At 39.0% G+C, this 23326-nt stretch overlaps 1 protein-coding gene across 9 annotated transcripts in view; it reads right to left on the reverse strand.

The window, feature by feature from the left end:
• VPS13B (vacuolar protein sorting 13 homolog B) overlaps positions 1-23326 on the reverse strand; it is a 774030-nt gene that overhangs the window by 67641 nt on the left and 683063 nt on the right. For all 9 annotated transcript variants that reach the window (XM_043484079.1, XM_043484085.1, XM_043484083.1 and 6 more), the window contains one exon: positions 20692-20853. In XM_043484079.1, coding sequence (XP_043340014.1) covers positions 20692-20853 — 162 coding nt within the window. The remainder of the gene's footprint in view (positions 1-20691; positions 20854-23326) is intronic.

Consider the following 23326-nt stretch of genomic DNA (forward strand, 5'->3'; position numbering starts at 1 on the left):
ATATCACTGTCCATTCTGCCTAGAGCCCAAGGTGTCTTTAATGTTCTTTCAACAATTTGGAAATTTTCTTTCCCCTTGTTTCCATTAAGTTTCCCTTTCAGATTCACTTCCTTCACCATCTTTCTTTTCCATTCAGGCTTTTCACTCTCTGTGGCCTACTTAGCTAGTGTCTAATTTTTTCCATTGGGAGGAAAAACAGTCAAATAGGAACCACTCTTGTTTGAACTTTTCAGTGGGAAATGAAAGAAGTATAAGGCAGGTTGTACAGTAGCCACACTCAATGGAAGGCCTCAAGGGGCTACACTGACATTTTTTTCTAGCAGACTGCCCTATTCCAGGGCCACACTGGCAGCAAGATCAAATTCCACTGAAGACCTCAAATGGGAGCATAGAAGTTTCCACTCATTTTTTTTCAATAAAAAATAAAACCTAAAACTGAATTACTGATCAGGGGCTTGGGGATCAGCTCTCAGGACCACCCACAGTCACATCCAAAGGGAGAATTCCTGACTCAACAGATTACAGAGGAAAGAAAAACAAAATGAAATCTAGGATAACAGGGTACACCAAGGAAGAGAAAGCGGGGGGGTGGGGGGGTGGGGGTGGGGGGGGTGGGGAGGGGGCATGTTAAGAAATAACTTTAAATGATATCTGAAATATAAATGAAAGTACTAGATACTCTTCTGTGAACTTTATTTCACTATTCATTTAAAAATTGTCATCAAGATGCTTTCTACCTAGTCAGAAATTGAAAATTTGTCTTCAGAGTCATTTGCATACTTTTGTACTTTATAGTAATTTATTGTACAGTAATATGCAATGTTCCAAAAAGAAACTGAAAATCTAAATAATGTAAACATACTTCCCCATTATATTTTATTCTTGACAGAAATTTTAGTTCTGAAAAAGTTATGTGAAATGCAAGTGAAAGAAACTACTGAATATATGCTTGTAGTAAATATATAGTATATAATGTATATTAATATATACAAACGCTTAAGCATCATATTTGTTTTTTAAACTTTTAAGCTCATATCTATATCCCAAGAGCCTAGTGCACAGTAGGCACTGAATAAAATATCTGTTAAATAAAAAATCGGGATTTTTGAAAAATAACCAAAATAACCCAAAGTAGACATCCAAAAATTTTAGTGGTGATATTTGGGCATAAAATATCATAAAATGAGAATGAAATAAAAATATTCAGAAACAATTCCTATTTTGAGTGACCTTTCAATACAGGAGATTTACTTTACGTGGATAACAATACTAGATTAAGCCACACATCAATTAAATCCCTAAAATCTATAATTCAGACACTGCAATATGATACTAAAGCATAAAGTAGACCCTAAATGATATATACTAGGTGAGCATGACAAATGAAAATTAAGTTAAAATACAAACAAATTCTTGTCTATCCAAAATAACATCTAAAAAGCTACAGATCAAATTAAATAGATCAAAGCTAGATTGCTTGTTTAGAATGCATAAGTGGAACTGACAGTACATTTCACATCAGTAAACTAACATGAAAACAAAATGAAATATGTTGCTCATTATTGCTTTTTTGAACACACTGTTAGGTTGTAGTTCACCATACCTGACACTAGCCTCATTATTGCTTTTTTAAGGCAGTTGAATTTCAGGATGTTCAGAGTATCTGAAATAATGCTAAAAACTAGGTAGAAAATATCTAGATAATTGCTAATCCTTGGTGTCACTCTGATTCAATATTAGAACTCTTAGGACTCTATATCTCCTTTTTATATTTATAAAGCACAACCTAAAAGAATGAAAAAGTAGAAATAAATCCATTTGAATTATTTTCTAGTGGACAACTTGGATTCTTTGAGGCAGTGTATTTTGGAAGAAAGAGGAGAAAGAAAAAGATTTCCAATTCAGCCTTTCAGGGGGTGATATAATGGTCACTGTCATCACACAAATATCAATGACACAAAAGATGAGGGCTTACATGTAGGTTTGCTCTCAAGATTGTTTGAATTACATGAAAGCTACAAATTCTGTGCAATCATGTAAAGCAACCTCTTATAGGAGAAGGGAATTCTGGCACACTCAAAAAATAGTTAGAATGAAAATTTACCTGGAGAGTAATCTTTCTATCAAAAATCTAAGCTTCAGATACTCATTGGACTCATCAATTCTAAACAGGAATTTATCTTGATATAATAATTATAGACATGTGCAAAGATTTACCTAGATGTATGCTTATTCCAGCACTGTTTTAATAATGAAAATATGGCATTACTAGGACATTAGTCAAATAAAATATAGCAAAAACAGTAATAGCTATCAGTTATTAGACACATACTTTGGGCTTTCCTGGTGGCTCAAATGGTAAAGAATCTGCCTGCAATGCAGGAGACCTGGGTTCGAATTCTGGGTCAGAAGATCCCCTGGAGAAGGGAATGGCAACTCACTCCAGTATTCTTGCCTGGAGAATTCCTTGGACAGAGAAGCCTGGCGGGCTACAATCCGTGGGGTTGCAAAGAGTCAGAGTGATGACTGAGCAACCAACACTCACTTTTTCTTTCACTTTCATGTGTCAAGCAGTGGGCTAAGTGCTTTTTACATATGTTCTTCTTTATTCCTTAAAATAATCTTAGGTGGGAGATACTTTTATTTTATGAATGAAAAAGCAAGCTGAGCTACAGAGAGGCCACAGTGCTCAAGAGGGCAAGGTCTAAGACTTGAACTGAAGTGTGCTTACTAAGAATCTCTTTTCTTAATCATACTTACACTATAGAATCCTCTGAAACTATTGAAAAAAAAAATCACAGCATGAAAAAAGCATGAACAATTTTACTTAGCCAAAGATTAACCAGAAAAAAATCACAGTACAAAAAGATATGTGCAATATATACTCCATTTTTATAAAATGAACAAAAAGTATACATGTCTATTCCTAAAGGGAGAAAAATGGCTAGAAAATATACCAGAATGCTAACAGTGGTTATCTTGGGGATGCGGGCTTTAACTTCCCTTTTTATGTGTGTGTTTTGTGTGCTTTTATGTAATTTCCAAATTTCACACTATAAATATGTATTACTTTGCAATCAGATAAAAATTAATGTTGTTAAAATGAAAAAAGTTCAACAGAAAGCATACAGAGCCTTCAAGTAAAAAGAAATTAGACATTTCTACTTTAAAAACTCAAATTCAGCTTCCTGCATGAAGTCTCCCCACCTGTCCTAGTTAGCGTCACAGATTTACCATTTGCTCTGTTGGCATTTTGCTGGAAGGATGACAGAAGCCTCAGTTCATTTCTGAGGCCTCCATCACTGCTCTTCACACAAGGTCTGGCTTGCTGTATTACTTACTCATATGATTCCTGGGGCAATTTAATGCAATTATTTGGGGATTTTTTCCCCCCTAAGGCAAGAGGTTTTTCCCCCCAATTTAGCAAATATTTTTAGGATTCATATCTACTAAATGTTCACCATAAGCCAACTAACTGTACTACACATGGTGGTCGTGGTGGTGGTTGTTTAGTTGCTAAGTCGTGTCTGCCTCTTTTGCGACCCCATGGACTGTAGCCTGCTAGGCTCCTCTGTCCATGGGATTTCCCAGGCAAGAGTACTGGAGGGACTTGCCATTTCCTTCTCCAGGGAATCTTCCTGACTCAGGGACGGAACCCATGTCTCCCGCATTGGCAGGCGGATTCTTTACCACTGAGCCACCAGGGAAGCGAACATGGTGGAGACAGAGACAAATGAGAATTCTCACAGTATAGTGGGAGAGAGGTTTAACAAGGAAAAGTATAGTGTAAAAATTTATGAGAGGAAGAAAAACATTGTTGTAGGACTCTAGAGGTATCATGCTGGTGTGTGTGCTAAGCTGCTTCAGTCATGTAGCCTGTCAGGCTCCTCTGTCCACGGGATTCTCCAGGCAAGAATACAGGAGTGGGTTGCCACACCCTCCTCCAGGGGACCTTCCCCACCCAGGGATCAAACTCTTGACTCATGTCTCTCGCATTGGCTGGTGGGTTCTTTACTACTAGCGCCACCTGGGAAGCCTTATTATGCCTGGAGAAGTTAAATGAGTGACCAGAGATTGATATGTTTCACTTATCCAAGGAAATAACATGAAAAAAGATGTTGAAATAGAAGAAAAGATATTTTTGTTATTTCTCATAAAAGCAGGTGACAGCCTAACTTGGTTTTTCCTGTACAAAATTCATGTCTAAAAAACCCACACTGATTGCATTACAAACAAGTCATAAAAGTAGCAAACTATAGCTTTAAATCTTTGCGCAAACAACTTACTGTCAGTATCATGTGGAAAATTAACTTTATATTATGAAATTGGCTTACATTCTTCTAATAGCTTTGACCATAACCCAGATAGATCCCATAACTCATGGGACTTTGATCCTGGAAAGGAAAGAGTCAAACTGGAACAAAAATCACTGTTTCAGGTCAGATCTTGCTCTCAAAGCAGCGATGTGTATAGATTCTTGGGGATGAGGAGAGCTGAGAGTTAGGGAGAGGACCTGCCTGAGAGAGGATGATACAGAAAGGGAGGCTAAAGAGGCAGTGAACTCTTAGGTCAGGAACTGCCACTTATTTTCAGAGCACCAGTCATCAATAAACACCAGAGAGTGAAGCATTAAAGGCACTGAAACATAGTAACTGAGAGTCATTGGGCTGTTTGAAAGAATGCTATTCACTATCTGGCTGGTCTTTCTATATATATTCAGAAATAGTAGCTCCCAGGAAACAACAGATTCTAGCAGCACCCCACTGTTTACTTTTATGAATGGTTATCACAAGGCAAATGCTGATGAAGGAAGAGTCAGGAAAAAATAAACAAAAAAAGTTGCGTGAACGAAGGAAACTAGCTTTGCCTGACTTCTGACAATTCACAATAACAAGGAAGCGTGGAAGGATGTAGAAACTTTCACCTCTGTATAGTTGAGAATATTAGAAAATGCCAGCTGGAAAATGCGAAGTAGAACAGGAGTTGACTTTATTATCTGGCCTAAAGCTGGAGAATAAAAATCATCATTCCTCAAATAATATAGTATAACAAAGGGCAATCCATAATTTGATATAATCATTAATAAATAGCAAAAAGGACACAAAATAAGCCATGAGACCAAAAAAAAAAAAAAAAAAAAAAAGCCATGAGACCTCTGAAACAATACTGCAAAGCAAAGGAAAAAGCGTAGCCTCTGAAAAAATAAGGGGAAAGAGACTAAAGTTAATAAAAACACCCAGTTTCAGAATTCAGGGCTTCTCAGGTAGCTCACTGGTAAAGAACCTGCCTGTCAAAGGAGGAGACATGAGTTCGATCCCTGGGTGGGGAAGATCCCCTGGAGATGGAAATAGCAACCCATTCCAGTATTCTTGCCTGGGAAATCCCATGGATGGAGAAGCCTGGTGGGCTAAAGTTCACAGGATCTCAAAAAGACTAGCTAAAAAAAAACACCCAGTTGCAGAATTCAGGGAAAAGAAATCAGGAAAATTTTGGTTTTCTCTAAAGAATGCAATAATGCACGATTTTTATAAAACTGTAGGAAATGGTATAAACAGAAAACAGCCTGAGGCTAAAGCAAACTAGATGATATAAAAAGAGAATTAGATAAGGAATAAATGCAAAGAAACAAAAAAATGCATTTGCAGAATAACAATCCACACTGATACAAGTAGGGCAAATATAAATACTATGAAAGAAAAAACCTTAAAATCTTTATAATTGTGAACAGCAAAAAGACAGACAGATGAAGAAATATGGGAGAAAACACCGTAAGTATGAAAGAAAAACAACATACATATAATTAATATGAAGAGATTAATAATGCTATTCATATCTTAAATCTATTCATCTTCATAGTTTTAAAACAGCATGTTTTATTATTTCATCATACAGTTTATAAGTCATTTGAATTTCCATGAGTAAACAGCACATCAAATGTCACACATCTAGCAAACATTGAGGCTTTATCAGTGTTTCAACGTACCAACAATAAATCATGGAATCTTTTTAAAAATTAAAAAAGACTTTTCATAAATAACTACAAAATAATCTATATTGCAGAATTTATTCCTGCAATATAGGAGGACATCAGTCTCTTTTCAGTCTATGACTGACATTTACATACTGGAGAGAAAAATAAAAAAGAAAAAGAAAAAGTCAGGTGAAGAGTAGTGGCACTTTTATACATTATCTACAAAACTGTGATGTCTAATGAGTATTCCTTGCTAAAAAGCTACCTAAATAGAAATTATCTAAATTAGAGAAAAATAATTCACTTCACAACTTTTTTTTTTCAAAAAGATTTAAGGAGCAAATTTTCTCATTAGTTAAAATACAATGCTATGTATAACTTTTGGGGAACATACTAATCATGAAATCAGATATAAATGTACACACAGTAAAAAAAAAAAATGCATGAAATGATATATAGGCTTGTTTTTAAAAGGTCATTTCAACATTACACCTATCTATTGTTTTCATGTTTCTAAAGGGTATGGGCTTCCCTATATTTAAACGACATATGACTGAAAAAACAGGAGCTGTGACTCTAATAGCTGCCTTAAGTCCAGAACTGTGTGATAGTCTTTGAGGCTGTTCAACCTCAATGCTACCATAAGGGGCTGAAAAGTAAAATTCAGAGAAATTTTACATGTATGCTTATTTGTCTATACAGAAAAGGATGGTCTGTCTATAAAATATGAAATAATTCACACTTTTAAAAAATAATTAAATAAAATAAATACAAATAGTGATTGCTTAATTGAGTGACACGAACAATCAGAAGATTTTGGTGCTGGGTAGACACACTCTCTTGACAAAATGATAGTGAATGGTTGTCATGCTCATGGTTGAACCCAGCTCCTCAGTGGAAGAGATAAGGGTAAGTTAGATGGAAATAATAAAAGAATACTTTAGGTAAGCTGAGAAATGGAAGCCAATAAGGTAAACTGGAGACACTGTTTGATAGTCATTCAGACTTGGATAAATGTTCTGAGCTTATGAGCCAGACTGTCAGTTCTTGTTTGTTTGAAAACCAATTTGACTAAACATAAATATAAACCATAGAGGAAATCTAACAAACGTTTGAATAAAATTGTTCTTTTACATTTTCTTTTAAAATGTTCATTCATCATTTAGCAAAATTTAATTGAATGTAAAATAGAAGACATGCCAACATGTGTCCTAAGAAAAGATCAGGTAGTCCTATGCAATCTGTAACTTATTTTCAGTCCTCATGGCCATTTAGACAATTAAAATTGTTATGCCTAATTTTTAATTAGAAAAAAAAGAAGTCAACAGATGGGATATAAAAGACATCCAAAATTTTTAGTTATTTATTTTCATTTAACTAAACTGCCTTGCCATACTAAGAAAACATTTTTGTAAAGGTTAAATAAAGTATTTCATGGCAACCGCTGCTTCTTAGTGCCTGTATAACAAGAAACATGAGCCAGCCAAAGTTGTGCAAGTTGGTTTTCTTTCCCAGTAAGGGAATGTGGTATCTAAGACCTTGTCCTAACTCATTTTATCCCCAAGTGTAAGTCAAGCAAGTCAAATATGAACTAATGCCTGAAGGGAAGTCCCTGACTCCAAAAGTATGGATTATTTCACATTTATCTTAAAATCTGCTCTCAGAGTTCTTAAAATTCACTAACTTGGCAAGTCAGGAATTATCATGAGAAATGAAATAATTTCATAACTATGAAGTCATCCAACATTCCATTGCATCTGACACTCATTGGGCTTGGCCATGTCTTGGGCATTATTCTGACCTTTAGATAATAAGCTCTTCAATATCCTGCTCAGCATGGAAATAATTAAAAAGTGCCACAGTATAATAGGTATGCCATTGTCTTTAACAGAGTTAATGCTTTTGTTACACAGGCTTGTGGTAATAGGTTATGATTAAACGCAATCGCATTCTGAATGCTGAAATCTTTATAACATTCTTAATCAGTATTTCCCATTACTTACAAATGGCAAAATACCATGCTTTAATGGCCCAGCTGCATTCCCCTTCTCCAAGCACTCTGTATTAAAATTCACATTTAAAATTAGTTCAGTCAAGGACCTTTATGTTTAGACATCAAGAATTCACATTTGCAAAGCACTAGCTTGTGAAAAGCCTTTGAGTGTCTTGTAAAAAGCTTAAGGAATCCTCAGTACATTTTTCTCCAAAGCTGTATTTCAATATCGAAAATTCATTGCCAGAGAAGAGATGGTGAGACCATTAGCAGCACCAGCAGTCACTCCTCTGGGTGCTTCACAGTTGAAATAATCCCCAGCTGTGCCCTTTTGTGCAGGCTTGTAGAAAACTCTAGAAATCAGTCCTGGGACTGGATAAAGGGTCTTATCACAAACTATCTTTGCTACTTTCTTGTGGGAGACTTCACAAGTCTTAACAAGGTCACCCTACAAACCATTTTTACATAGCGACTTTGAAATAAACAGGAAAAAGAAAAAACAAAAAAACAAAACTCAACCCCAAACTTCTGCCTCTCATTTAAATAGAGTAAATGTATTTACCAACAGGAAATGAAGAAATTCCAAATATCTCTATCCACTGGATACTTAATGACCAAAACTGCCAGGGCCCCATCTACTGGTGCCTTCAACAAGGCACTATAACCTTCCTCAGAGAACGTAAGTTTCTTGGAACCTCTCAGGAAACCGAAAATATTTGACGAGAGAAAGGTGAAGAGATGGAATCTACAAGTCTTACTATTTTGCTGTTTCAGTGACTGCTTAGAACTAAAATAAAAAAGCAGTTGATAGTGACTGGATAGTAGGTCCCGGGTACTCAAATGGAGTTCGTGTTTACAGACTATTTTGGATTGAAATCCTTGCCAGATGGTCCCAAGAACTGTTTACCTCACTGTTGATTTTAGCTATCTTAATGTCAGCAACAATAAAAAGAAGCTTGTTATTGCCACTGGGGAGCAAAGGCATACAGTCCTTCCTCTCCAAACGGAACTGCTAGTTGTGGACAGCTGTGCGCTACGCAACAGTGAGGGCGATAATGTAGTTTCTGGGAATCTATTCCCATGATTAGAGAAGGAGAAAATATAAGGCAAATTTAACCTGAAATAATGTCTACTTTAAATCAGTACTATTTTGTAATTGTACAACATATTTTCAGCTTATGATAAATAATACAATTTTTTCAGAGTTAAACAAAAGCAGGCAGAGTCGGACATGCATGTGGACCTGAAAATTGGTCTCCTTTGAAGTATACGGCTAGTCTTCTCCTGCAGCATTTCTCTATTTCATAACAGTTTCCATCAGAGGCCACTCGGAGGCCAAGGGGGCAGAGGTGGCGGAGACGAGGAGCTACTCTTAAGTATGAGTCCAATTGCACAGACAGCATACAAAAGCATGTATTTTGAGCTCAGAGGACCTCTTTCTGTGTGCCTGTACAACATACATAAAAGCATCCAATATGACCCATACTGTTTACAGTGTTCATATTGTTAAAATAAGCTTTTAAATCTATGTTCTTGAGAAATGTCAGATGTTATGAGAAATCTCAACACTTATTTACTCAGTGTACACTTATCAGATGCCAATTACAAGCAGGATACAGGATTAGATATTGTGGAAAATCATGTTTTAAAAAGCCTCCTACTTTCTTTCCCTCTTTTCACTTTAAACAAATACCCACTACAACCACCTCTACACTTACAATCAGCCTCAGGTCTCTCTCCTGTCTCAAAGCAGGAGGCTTTTGTGCTAAGTTAAAAATGGTCCCCAATTCTCTCAGCAGCTCACACCAAGAGGTGACAATCCTGCACCTTATCCTCTGGATCTGGCCTCACCTTGTGACCTGCTCCACCTTGCAGAATGTGGCAGCAGATTCTATGAGAGTTCTGAGCTTAGGCTCAATAGGTTTTGCAGTCTTTGCTCTCGTTCTCCTGTCTGGGCTAGACTGCTGGAAGGATCACATTGACAAGAACCCTGGCCAGTGGTCTGCCAAGTACCAAATGTGTGGGCAGGACCATTATGGACCACTCAGCCCCAGTTGGCCGACCAGGTGACTGCAGGCTCATGAGTGAGCCCAGCTGAGACCAGGAGAAAAACCTCTTAACTAAGTGCACCTAGATTTCTGACCAACACACTTATGAACTAATAAACTTTGAAATAGAAGTTTTGGGGTGGTTTGTAAATAGCAGTGGATAACTGGGATAATTCCATCCTGGGTCCATCCTTCTACCTGTAATCTGGATACCTTCTTCTTCTCTTCTTCTGGGACCTTATGCCATTAATCACTCTTTCTGTCTTCTGCATCATCAGCCTATCTGCTATTTACTCCTTTTCATATATGAACATGCCTAAGCTACTTTAAAATCCTTGCCTGACCCTTCAGTTTTCTTGAGCTAACACCCAATCAGGATTTTTTTTTTTTTTTAAATCAGGCTCATTTTCCCCACTTTTTCACCTCCCATTCATTTTTCAACCCACTCAATCTGATTTCTATTCCTATCTAGCCACAGAAAAACGCTTTCCTTGGGCTATCAGTGAACTCTCCATTGCCCATACAGTGGTCTCTTCAGTTATTGCTTCACTCAATCTCCTTAGGGCAATCTGAAGAAGAGAGGGGGGGAAGAAAAAGATTCAAACAAAATGAACAGAACTGCAGGGACTTGTGATGACCATGGTTCCAGCTAATGTTTTGACTATAAGAATCTTGACTTGTCAGGAAATCTGAGCTAGAATCACCCAGGTAAACTACTCCCAAAATTTTTGGCTAATGAAACTGAGATAATGTTTTATTTACTTAAGTTGTGGGCTAATTGTTAAATAGCCATCTGCAATAATATAGAGTATGGTATGTGTATGTCGGGTGCTATTATAACAGAAGCCTATGATGTGTGTGTTTGGGGGGGGAGTGCTTTGGAGCAAGTAAGTGGGCAGAAACCAGAAGAACTTGAAAGTATTAGTGTCTGGGTGGGGATTTCTTTCAAATGCCTGTTTGGAGTTCTCTGAGCTTCCTCGGTCTGTAAATTTCTGTCTTTCACAAAGTATGGGACATTTTCTGAGATTATTTCTTAATGGGGGGAGCCCTATTCTCTCTCTCTCCTGTCATTCTTTGATTACAGTTACTCATATATTAGACCTTTTGATTGGATGGATTTCTACTGATCCACCTTCAACTGAGGTGTCAGCTGGGCTGAATTCTTTTTTTTTTTAATTTGTTTTTAATTGGAGGATAATTGCTTTATAATGTCGTGTTGGTTTCTGCCACACAACAAGGGCTGCATTCTTATCTAGAGGCTTGACTTGGGAAGAATCCTCTTCCAAGCTCACTTGGATAGCTGGCAGAATTTATTCCCTGGTGCTTGGCAACCCACTCCAATACTCTTGCCTGAAAAATCCCCTGGACGGAGGAGCCTGGTAGGCTGCAGTCCATGGGGTCGCTAAGAGTCAGACACGACTGAGCGATTTCACTTTCACTTTTCACTTTCATGCATTGGAGAAGGAAATGGCAACCCACTCCAGTGTTCTTGCCTGGAGAATCCCAGGGGCGGGCGAGCCTGGTGGGCTGCTGTCTATGGGGTCGCACAGAGTTGGACAGGACTGAAGCAGTCAGCAGCCTATATGAGGGGGCTTCCTAGGTGGCGCTAGTGGTCAAGAACCCGCCTGCTAATGCAGGAGATGTAAGAGACCTAAGTTTGATCCCTGGGTTGGAAGACTTCCCCTGGAGGAGGGCATGGCAACCCACTTCAGTATTCTTGCCTGGAGAATCCCATGGACAGAGGACCCTGGCAGTACAGAGGTCCACAGGGTCGCATAGAGTCAGACATGACTGAAGTGACTTAGCACGCCTGTCTATGTGAGGAGGGTTCTGACTTTTTAATGACTAGCACTGGCAGCCACCTGCACATCTTAGCGGCTTCCCACACCTCCCTGCTCCATGACCCTCTTCATAGGCAGCTATAACATGATAATTTGCTTCTTTCAGGACAGCAGGAATGTATGTTATCTATCTCTCTCTCCTGACAAAGGGTCCAGTCCCTCCTTTGGGGCTTTTACCTGATTAAATCAGGCCATCCAAAATCGCCCTGTTTTGATTAACTAAAAGACAACTAACAGATATAGAGAACTAGTGATCACCAGTGGGGAAAGGGAAGGGGGAAAGGACTCAATAGTAGTAGGGCGTTACGAAGTACAAACTACTGTGTATAAAATAAATAAGCAACAAGGATATACTGTACAGCATAGGAAATATAATCAATTCAATATTTTATAATAACCTGAAGTATAATCTATAGAAATTTTGAATCACTAGGTTGTATGCCTGAAACTAATATATTGTAAATCAACTATTTACTTCAATTAAAAAAAGAATGTTAAAAAATCAAACTAATTTAGGAATTAATTATACCTGTAAAATCCCTTTTCTGTTGCCATAGAGGCTTTAAAGTATATGCATGATAATTTCAACCCCTCTGAGTCATCTTGGCGTTGGCATCTGTTAATCACCTCTCCCTTGAAATTGAGTAATTCTTTTTTTTTTTTTTTTAGATTTTTGAGATCTGTCAAGTAATTTTCGGTCATAGTATGGACACTATAAATGCTATGTGGTGAAGACTCTGGATTCTCTCATAATTCTTCCAGAGTGTTAATATTTCTAATAGGTAATTAACTAGTTTAGACTCAAACTAGTGGTAAAGAACCCGCCTGCCTGTTTAATGCAGGTTAGACGTAACAGACACAGGTTTGATCCCTGCATCGGGAAAATCCCCTGGAGGAGGGCATGAGAATCCACTCCAGTACTATCGCCTGGAGAATCCCATGGACAGAGGAGCCCGGCAGGCTGCAGTCCATAGGGCTGCACAGAATTGGACATGACTGATGCGACTTAGCAGAGCACAAAAACTCTTAAGCCTGGGTGAGTGGCAGTGCAGATGAATTCAGTTCTTTAAGGCTTGGGCACAATCTGCTTTCAGTCTGCCCCACGCATGCATGCTTCAGCAGGAAGCAGATAGGTGGGCCACATTTAAACATATTTCCCTATTCTCTGGATTTTCCTTTCCCAAGATTTTCTTTTCACCCTCTAGTGACCTTGGTTGCCTGAGTTCTTTCACCTGGTACCTTGGGCCAGAAAGATGGTGAGCCCCCCTTGCATGGCTACAACTGCAGTTGCCCTCAAACCAAAGCCACAACAAATGGGTGAATCACTGTGCAGATTACTGGCTCAAAGATCCTATTCCCCTCCAAAATCTGTCTGCCTCTGTTCATCTCTAGAGGTAGATGTTTTGTGTTTTGCTCAGAATTTATAGCTGTCACTCACAGGAAGATCAGTCTGTTAGGTATCTGTACCAGTGTCTGACTTCTGCTCTGTCTTGGCTCAGTTACTGCAGTCTCTCACTCCTGAGCTATGCAGTGGTGTCCACACAATCCTCTGCATGCATTCTCAACCTCCTCTAGACTGCCTGCACAACTGCATGACAGGAACCTTTCCAAAACACAACCGTGACCCTGTGATGACTCTACTTAAAACCCTTCAGTAGATAAAAGCTGCCTGTCTCATACAGGTATATTTCCTCAAAATGCTCTTCAGAACATGACTCCTCTAAACAGCAGTGTTCTGGAGGTGGCTCCTACTTGTTTGTGAGAAAGTATTGGTAAATATTCAGGAATCTAGTGAGCTGGTTGTGAAATCATTGGTAGCCTAAAATCAATCAGCTGTGGTGGGAGTCCTTGTACCATGAAAGTTGGCCAACCCTACAAATTAGTTTTCCCATCACCATCAAAAAGCCAGTTTCCTAGCCCACATCTCCTCAGCAAGACCTGCAGTTTTAAGGCCTGAGTTTATTCTCAACAAAATCTGAATTCCCTTGAACCTGACAGGCTGCCTGCCTGTCTGTCTGTCCCCTGGTTCTGTCTCATGTGCACAACATATAAGGGCCCTCATGGCCTTCACTGACTTTACAGTCTTGCAATTCCACACATGTACTCTACACTGTAGTCAAATCAGTCAAGTGCTACCATGCCATGTTCTTTCTTGCCTCTGGCTTTCACACGTTTGTTCCTTTACCTGGGAATGCCCCTGTCCCACCCCACTTCACTGACCTAGCACTTACTTAAACATGAAAACTCAATATAAATATGACTTCTACCAGGAAGCCTTGGCAGATTTCCCTCCTCATGTTAGGAAACATTTCCTTTGAGTCCCCATTAAGACCTTGTCCATGTTCAGAGGCAGGTGATTTTACTTCCTGGTCCTCTTGCTTTTCTTCCCTACGGCTGGTGCTTTAACTCAGTTACCCATCACGTCTCCCTGTCTGCAACTACTGCCACAATATCCTCATAGATAACGATCATGTCTCTAATTTGTTTACTTTCTGACTCCCTCATCAGACAACATGTTTCTTAGAAGAACATACACATTTACAAACATACAACAGGTCATAAGACATTATTATTTGTTGATTAAAAATCAATGGGATGGACAGAGACCAAATAAGCATCTAGACGGAAATAATGAGTCAGCTCTTAGATGCCAGATAATTTGGGTATATTTAACAGATGATGGTTGTGAAGATTTTTGGACAAGAAAGTATCAAAACATCATTTAGGAAACTTACTTGAATTGTAGTTTGCAAAGTAGACTGAAGTGGGGAAAGGATGTAACTAATGAAATAATCGAAAAAAACTATTGCAATAGTTCACAGAGAACCATTCTTGATATAGTATTATACTTGCCACTGTTCTAATTAGCTTTTGAAATTCCTCTTTGTCTATATATAAATATTTTCAGAGTTTTTACTTCTTTCTGACTTAATAATCTGTATTCTTTATTTCACACTTGATCTTAGCCAAAAGGCCGAGAAGCGATATATTCTTTATTTTAAAAAGTTGAGAAGTATATAAAAATGTAATACATTGGAAAAAATACCACCTTAAAAAATATACCATTCATAGGGAACATTTTGACATATCTCATTTCAGTATTTTTCTATGTATTTATACTTAAATGGTTAAGATCATATTGTATGTATAGAATTTTATATTTTGCTTTTCTGACTGATATAATATGATAAGCTCCAATACTTTGACCACCTGATGTGAAGAGTCGCCCCACAGGAAAAGACCCTGATGCTGGCAAAGATTGAGGGCGGGAGGAGAAGAGGATGACAAAAGACTAGATGGGTGGATGGCATCACTGACTCAATGGACATGAGTTTGAGCAAGCTCCAGGAGATAGTGAAGGACAGGGAAGCCTGCTGTGCTGCAGTCCATGGGGTCACAAAGAGTCATCGACATGGCTGAGCGGCTGAACAATGATATGGTAGCACTTTGCCTTCATATGTAAGAATGTAAAGGTCCCATAATAGTTCATCTCATAGGTTTGCCAGATTTTTCTTACCTATTTCTTTAAAACTGAATATTTTGATTTTTAAAATTTGATAGTATGAACAAAATTATGATAAACATTTTTGTGTATACACCTTTGTATTAATTTGGACTGCTCCCTGAGAGTTGATCACTAGTAAGAGAATTACTAGGTCAAAGGCTACGATCATTTTAATAGCTACGATGCTTCTTATCAAATTGCTTTCTACAAAGGAAATATCAGTTCCATTCTTTGACCTAGAATTACTAGGTCAAAGGCTACAATCATTTTAATAGCTATGATGCTTCTTTATCAAATTGCTTTCTAGAAAGGAAATATCAGTTCCATTTCTAGAAAGGAAATATCAGTACCTTCTGGGTGTAAAATGTCTTTTTCATTTGCCCTTTCTAACAAACTCTCATATGCATACCATGTGCCAATGATAGCAGAGGCCAACACTTGAAAATTTATCAGTGAGAACAGTTTGCCAACGTAGAATATTCACCTGCCTCCCTAGTTCAGTTGTTCAGTCACGTCCAACTCCTTGCAAACCCCATGGACTGCAGCACACCAGGCCTCCCTGTCCATCACCAACTGCCGGAGCTTGCTCAAACTCATGTCCATCGAGTCGGCGATGCCATCCAGCCATCTCATCTTCTGTCACCCCTTTCTCCTCCTGCCCTCAACCTTTCCCAGCCTCCCTAAGTCTGATTTTAAATTTTTAAAATTGTGACAGTTGCACAAGAATGTGCTCATTCTTTATATATAGGTATACACATACATTATATAAAGAGATATGGAGACAGTGGTAACTGAATAAGAAATTACAATCTAATAAAACTGACAACTGACTGAAATTACTATAAGACAGCCAGAAACTCAAAGACCCATTACTTTTTCTTTAGACAAGAGGAAAAAATGATCAGATCTCACTTTTAAATATTTTCACATCTGAAAAAAGAACAGCAGAACTTTCTGTCTATATGGGCGAGAACAGGAACAATACAAATGTTTTACTATTATGTGGCATACGGCAGTCCATGGGGTCTCAGAGTTGGGCACGACTTAGGGACTCAACAACAACAACAGCACTGTTATGTGGTAAGCACAGGCTGATTTTATGTGTTAGATTTAATCTATTGCCTGTCACTTCATAATTTCTGAAACATGTTACCAAGTTTTCAAGTGATGGGAATATCATTTAGAGCAGAGCAAAGACAATTTTCTGTCAAATCTTTAGTCTACTGAATTTTGTCAACTGAGAGACGTGAAAGCAGGCGTTGACAAACTAGCCATGACTTCTGGGTCATTTTGGTGCCAGTGAGTCAGGAGTGTCTTTAACATTTTCAGATAATTGAAAAAAAAAGAAGAAAAATACTACTTTGTGATATATTCAAATTATTGGAATTCAAATTTTCTTTTCTATAAATAAAAGTTTTATTGGCACACAGTCACACTCATTTGTTACGGCTGCTTTTGTGCAAAGCTGAATGGCTTTGAGAGAAGCTCTAAGGCCTTGAAAGCCTAAAAGAGTCACTGTCTGGCCCTACTCAAAAAGGTCTGCCAAACTCTGCCTGAAACTAATGTCTGATTTATGTTTTCTTTCCTATGTTTCCTGATTAGCTTGATGAGTATTTCCCAGATGCTCTGCTGCTCTTCCAAATTGACTCTTGTTGCCTTTCTCATTTTTAACTATCTGCTATTTTCACAAGCTGATAAAACTCCCTACTACATCCATTTGGAGCAATCTTTTATTTTCTATAGCTCTGTCTGGAGCCTGTTTTCACCTTGACTGATGGTTTGGTTACCAAATTAAGTCATTGGTAGTTGAAATTCTGCAAACCTAAAGAAAAAAAAAAAGCACAATCTAAAAATTGTGCATGTTTTAAGGGTAAAGCAAATGTAATTCTTTACATACAAGCTAGAGGCATTCCTGTTTCAAGCAGTTTAATTAGCCAACAGTGCTCTCTCTTAAACCAGAACAGGAAGTTAACTTGAACAGCCTACACAAAAATCCTACTACTATGGACGTGTCACTATATCCAGTTTGGTTAAATTAAACAAAGCTTCCCTTGACTCTGAGCTGCACAGACTGTCCATATTCTGGTGAAAGATTCCATAAACTCACACATGGAGTCCTTAGATTCAATTCCATATACTGTGAAGCACTTCTCTGAAGACCATTCCTTCGCTGGTTACTGTTCTTGTCCAACTGAAGTAAAGTCTGCTGGAGTGGGAATATTTAAGGGCCCTTTGAGGTGGCATACACGGCTGTGCAGCTGAATATGTTCAATTATCCCCTAGGAAATTGTTCTGTTCTTCCTTTGTTTGTTTAGGCAAGCAAATGTTGTAGGATAGCCAGCATTTTCAAGTGATTCTGCCTCAGAGCGTGTGTTAGAAACTATAGGGAGAGTTTACAACTTTTCAACTCTAAAAAGGTTTTTCAGCCTTGGATTTCTGGAATTGGTTGTGTCCATGTTTTCCCCACCCTGTTGGGACTTACTGTTGTTAGCAACCTCCTGTGTGGCTCTAAGACACGCTGACCTCTGTGAAACCTTTCCAGGTGTCACTGCTACTTTCTTGATCTGCAATATAAGCTACATTGTTTAGTGGAGTTAAGTCCTCTGAACTTTAGAAATCCTCCCTGAGACTATGAATTGACTAACACCCAAGGTAGCATAAACATGCAGACACAAATGTTCCTAAAACCAAGCCTGCTGGGCAGTGCAGGATATGACTTGGAGTCTGGAAAAAGGGAACAGTTTGCTTACTTGTGCGTCTGTGACTACCTCCAGGTGCAGTCTGAAGCTAAGTGGCTAGTTTTTCTGATCCTCAGATGTAACCTCTCATTAGAACACAGCAGACTCTGTAACTATGGATGTAAGGAATTCCATGAAGACCCCTGGGCCCATTAAGACCTCGCTGGCTTCAAAGGGTCCTAAAACACACTTCCTTCAGCATACGTAGCTATACTAAAAGGGACACCTTTTATGAATATGATCTAAGTTTCAGTCTAAAGATTATGATGACTGTAGCTCATCTTAACATTTGTATCCAGAAGATGCAGTTACAAATTAAAAAGAGAAAAAAAAAAGTTTAATAGATACCTGTCTTATGTTTCCAGTTTGTCACTAAAAGGTTCTTATTGTTTTTTGTTCTTAAAGCTCTGCAAGGGTTCATACTTGTACTAAGAATGCCATGTTACTCTAGCTTTAAATGTGGAGTATTATAGCAGTGATTTCTCAGCCCTTCTCTTAAAACCTCACAGTTTGGCTCTTCTAGCAGACAAATCCTGCTGCCAAAACCTAGGAGAGTTTAACAATGTTGTGGAAATAACAGTATACTGAGAATGAAAAGACATGGGATTCAGTCCCAACTCTACCACTATCTTAGCTTAACATTTCTGTCTCCTTATCTATAAAATGTGCATAACAAAAATACAAATCACACAGGGATACTATGAAAATAAGACTAGTAATAAATACAAAAAGACCTTGAAAAAGTACAGAAGAGTTTAAATATGAAAGGTATAGTATGGCAGCGGTCAGCCATTCTTCTTTCCTGTTCATGTCCTATCCATTCAGAAACTGTACATCTACAACATGAAGACACCTGTTCCTCCACACCCCTGAGCCCACTGTTCTTAGTATCATCCTTCCCATCCTGGCTCCAGTGTCCAGAGAATCTTGAGTCAGGGAGGGCCATGATAGTCTATGCAGCTTAAAATGACTTTGAAGGGAAATGAGCTTTCTCTGCTGCTTTCTATTGGCTGAGGCCTGCAGCTTGCATGTATGAATGGGTGAAGTGGCTACAGGCACAATGTATGACCGCACATTAACGCACCTTCTCAGAGGTTTCTTTCCTGTCACTACCAGTTCATTTCTGGGAATTCAATGGTCATAGAAGCCTTTTGAAGGTCTACATGGCTAAACAAGTCTTAACATGGATTGTCTCTGGATGGCTGGAGTTATAGCTTGTCTCTTCTCTCTCTCTCTCTCTCTTTTGGTTTATATATCTGGTCTATATTCTTACTTTTGCAATTAATAGGAAAAAATAACTACTTAATTTTTAAATGAATCAACTGACCAAGTGTCCTTTAATGATGTTACAAGGAGCAAACAACTTAAAAACTCTAACATGGACATTTCTCAAAAGAAGAATTAGAAAAAGAAGGGCATGTCATTCATTCTAAAAATAAAAGTGCAATATCATACCATACACTTTTCTGAAAGAACTCTTATTAAAAAAGGATATATGGTGTTTTACCATCCTGTTAGATTAACCAGAATTAAATACATAGACTTAAGAAGAATTGCACTGTATCTACTTTGCCAAATTTTATACTAATAGTGTGGCAATATGATTTAAAAAAAAGCAAGTAAGAAATCATAATCTAGCTACTGGAAAAAAAAAAAACCAGCAAGAGGGAGCCTGAGGATATAACATATTCTAAAGCTGGTATATAGACCAGATGGGAAAACTTGTTCTCTAATCTAATGACTTTCTTTTAATCATAAGCAGACAGTAGTTTCCTTATTACCCAGGGTTTTAGAAATACATTATTCTTGAGAGTACTTCCTAGGATTTCTTTTACTCATTTAAGACCACATCTTTGTATTTAATTCGTCCTCAGTTACCCCTTCAGGGCACATCCCTCTAATTATTCCCATCTAAAGTGACAGGAAAGTGGAATTACACTCCTTGGAAAACAGACATCCTTTGGTATATCTTTTCTCAGTGTCCCCTTGGGTACAGTCTGTCACTGTGGTCTGTCGCAGACCGTGAGCTGTCCTTGGAGGGCGAAGACTAAGAGTTTTTTACCTTTGAATCTCCAGTGCCTGTACATGACTGGCACGAACTATACACATAGTAAGAATCCGAATACACAAATGGAAAATAACTCCCGATATACAATGTTTACAGTACATTAAGCACTCTTTTAGCACCTTTTATGTATTAACGTATTCAGACCTCACGATCCTATGAATTAGGTACTATTATTATCCCCAAACTACATAGAAGAAAACTGAAGCATGAAAGCGAAGACAGGTAAACCAGAGCCAGGAGCCAAGTCTCTGTACCCTGGCTCTGGAGTTCAACATCATGGTTACCACACTACCCTCCATGGGGCCCACGTGAACACGAGAATGTCCACTCCAAGAGGAGCCTGGGCATGCTGCACTCCCATCTCTAAACATTTCTGGGTTTCTGTCGGATGGAGCTCTATATACTATGTGGCCCCTTGGGAGAATTAAAAAGGGAAATAGCTGGACACAGGCACACAACTGCAGAAGAAAGGCACCCCCGGCCTTAGCAGCCGCTGCGTCTGCCAGGCCAGGCTGTCTCTCAGATACCTGTGGGGACCTGTGAGAGCGCCAGGTGTACTGGTGCCTGTGGAGACTGGCCAGCAGGATGTTCTCGTCAGTGTCCACCTGGCCGAACCGCAGCGTCTCCTGCGTGTCGTTACAGATCACAAAGTGGCTGAAGACCAGCTCCTCCACCTCGGGGCGTTTGTTCTGAAAGAGAAAGAGTGCGAAAGCCAACGTGCATCAGATTAACTGCAAGATGTTTGGCAGCTGTCTGCCCAGTGGCGACTGTTACAACACAGAAATACTCAAAGATCTGTTGTCATTAGCTCTGGTATACAAAGTATTCTATACTTCCAGGATAAGCACCAAAAAATACCTTAAAGAGATCTTAAATGTTCCAAGAATATGTTTTGATTTATATTCCTGCAAAATAAATCATACACACAGAAGAGGAAAAAGAACAATGAGATCCCTCAAACGTTTAATGTTTTAAAATGAATTAACATGCTACAGAGAATGCCGTACTGGGTACTGCACGTTTTTGAGCATAGTACCAGAGGCTAGAATTACCATATTCCTGGCCTTCTAAACTTGACAATCAAGACCAATTACCAAAGCCACAGTTTGTACCCTACAGAAAGTAAGGATCATGTAGGTAATACATCCCCAGCTCCCTTAAGGGGGAGGGTGGTGTGTGTGCGTGTGCGTGTGTCTGTGTGTGTGTGTGTCTGTGTAAATCTGCTCAGGGAGAGATTTAAATAAAACCATAACTTTCCCTCTATTGTTAACAGGCTGAACACACAAAACAGATCAACTTCAGAGTCTGTGTAAGCCAAGCTGCAGTTTTCAAGAGAGAAAATGTTAGTTGAAAAACAGTTGCTGGTGTCTATTTCAGCTAATAATCAATCAGCAAATGTCTTTCATTAATCTGAGGCTCAGCAAATTAGTAATATGCTCCTAATGTGTGGATACCTCCTTCTCCACTGGTTGCTGTTACATCAAAGCACTGACTGAGCCATAGAGCATTTCTGTGTTTACTCTTTTTATCACGCTGACTAGGTTATGGCTTAAAAACAATCAACATACCTTTGGTAAACAGAATTGCTAAATAAATGGCTAACTTGAGAATGCAAGAAAAAAAATCTTAATTAGCCAATGACTTTTCAGGTAATGGGAGTTAGTATGTCACTGATAGGGCTTCCCTGTGGCTCAGATGGTAAAGAATCTTCCTGCAATGCAGGAGACATGGGTTTGACCCCTGGGCCAGTTTCTCCAATTGGCCTCTTATTTCCTGGTTGTGGCTCTAAGTAATGTAACAAAGCCACACTCCATCATTTGCCATTTTATTAAGGGGAGGGAGAGTAAAAAGGGCTGTATCATCATGAGCATTGAGATTTAAGTGACTACGTGGCCTGAAGCCTAGGAGTCTATGGATGGATGTACTGGAATCCAGTCTGGACCAAGACCTGATCTAGAACCCTATGAGAACAGTTATCCTGGAAGGCACAAGCCCCTCCTCATCAACCAGAAGGCCCCCCAGGTGTGCAGGCAGAGCTCCATGGCTGCAGTGAGTGAAGAGGCCTTGAAATATCTCATTCTTCTAGAGAGATCCTTGAGGGACTTCTAAGCGCTCACTCTATCATCTGTCTATTCTCACCAACCCTCTGTTCTCATGGAGTGGAACCTTGCCTGACAACCACACTAATCATAAAGCATCTCTGGGTAAGTGAGACTGAAGCAGTTATAACCAATAATTACCTGCTGTCTACCATACTCCTTTTTGCTGTGGCTTTTAATCATGAGCCGTGATTTCAAAACTGGACTGCCCGAGGGTTTCAGGCATTCTGCCTGGTCTGGCCCCCGCTTTCATCTTGAACCACTCTCCTCTAGACCCCAGCTCCACCTCTGGAGCCCCTTTCAGCTCCTCCAACACCACAGGCCTCCTCTCAATTAATCCAACACGTCAAACCCCTTCCTGCTTCAGTGCCGTTCTTTCGCTTGGACCTCTTTTCCTCCTCGCTCAACTAACTTTTTCCAACTCAGTTTTCAGGTTCCTGTCTTCAGGTCATGCTCTCAGAGTAAGCAGCCTCCTGAGATCCTCCCAGATCACCTCAGGTCCACCTATTTTATGCTTACACAACTCTGTATATTTCGCCTTAACCGTACTGATCCCTGAGCTGTGCTTAGTAGTTTAGTTGTGTCTGACTCTGTGACTCTATGGACTGTAGCCTGCCAGTCTCCTCAGTCCTTGGGATTCTCCAGGCAAGAATACTGGGGTGGTTGCCATGCCCTCCTCCAGGGGATCTCCCTGATCCAGGTATTGAACCCAGGTCTCCAGCATTGTAGTCAGATTCTTTACTGTCTGAGCCACCATGACTGAGTAATTACTTGCATGATTTTAGGTCACTGTTGTCTCCATCGTTAGACTCTATGCTGCATAAGGGCAGGATCCAGTTCGGTGTTATTTACAACTTCATCTGTTCTCAGTATCATGAGTGACATGTAAGTACTCAACAAACACTTATGAAACAAATAAGAGAGCAAATTTAAAATTATAGATGTAATACAGGTTCCAGTAGAAAGACAACACAGGAAGCACTGAATTTCTTTTTATAAAAAGTCTCTAATTTTAGACTCAGAGATAACTGCTGTTAACATTCTGGAGAATTTTTTTCCAGCA

The sequence above is a fragment of the Cervus canadensis genome, chromosome 12, assembly GCF_019320065.1.
Source record: "Cervus canadensis isolate Bull #8, Minnesota chromosome 12, ASM1932006v1, whole genome shotgun sequence".
NCBI classification, from domain to species: Eukaryota; Metazoa; Chordata; class Mammalia; order Artiodactyla; family Cervidae; genus Cervus; species Cervus canadensis.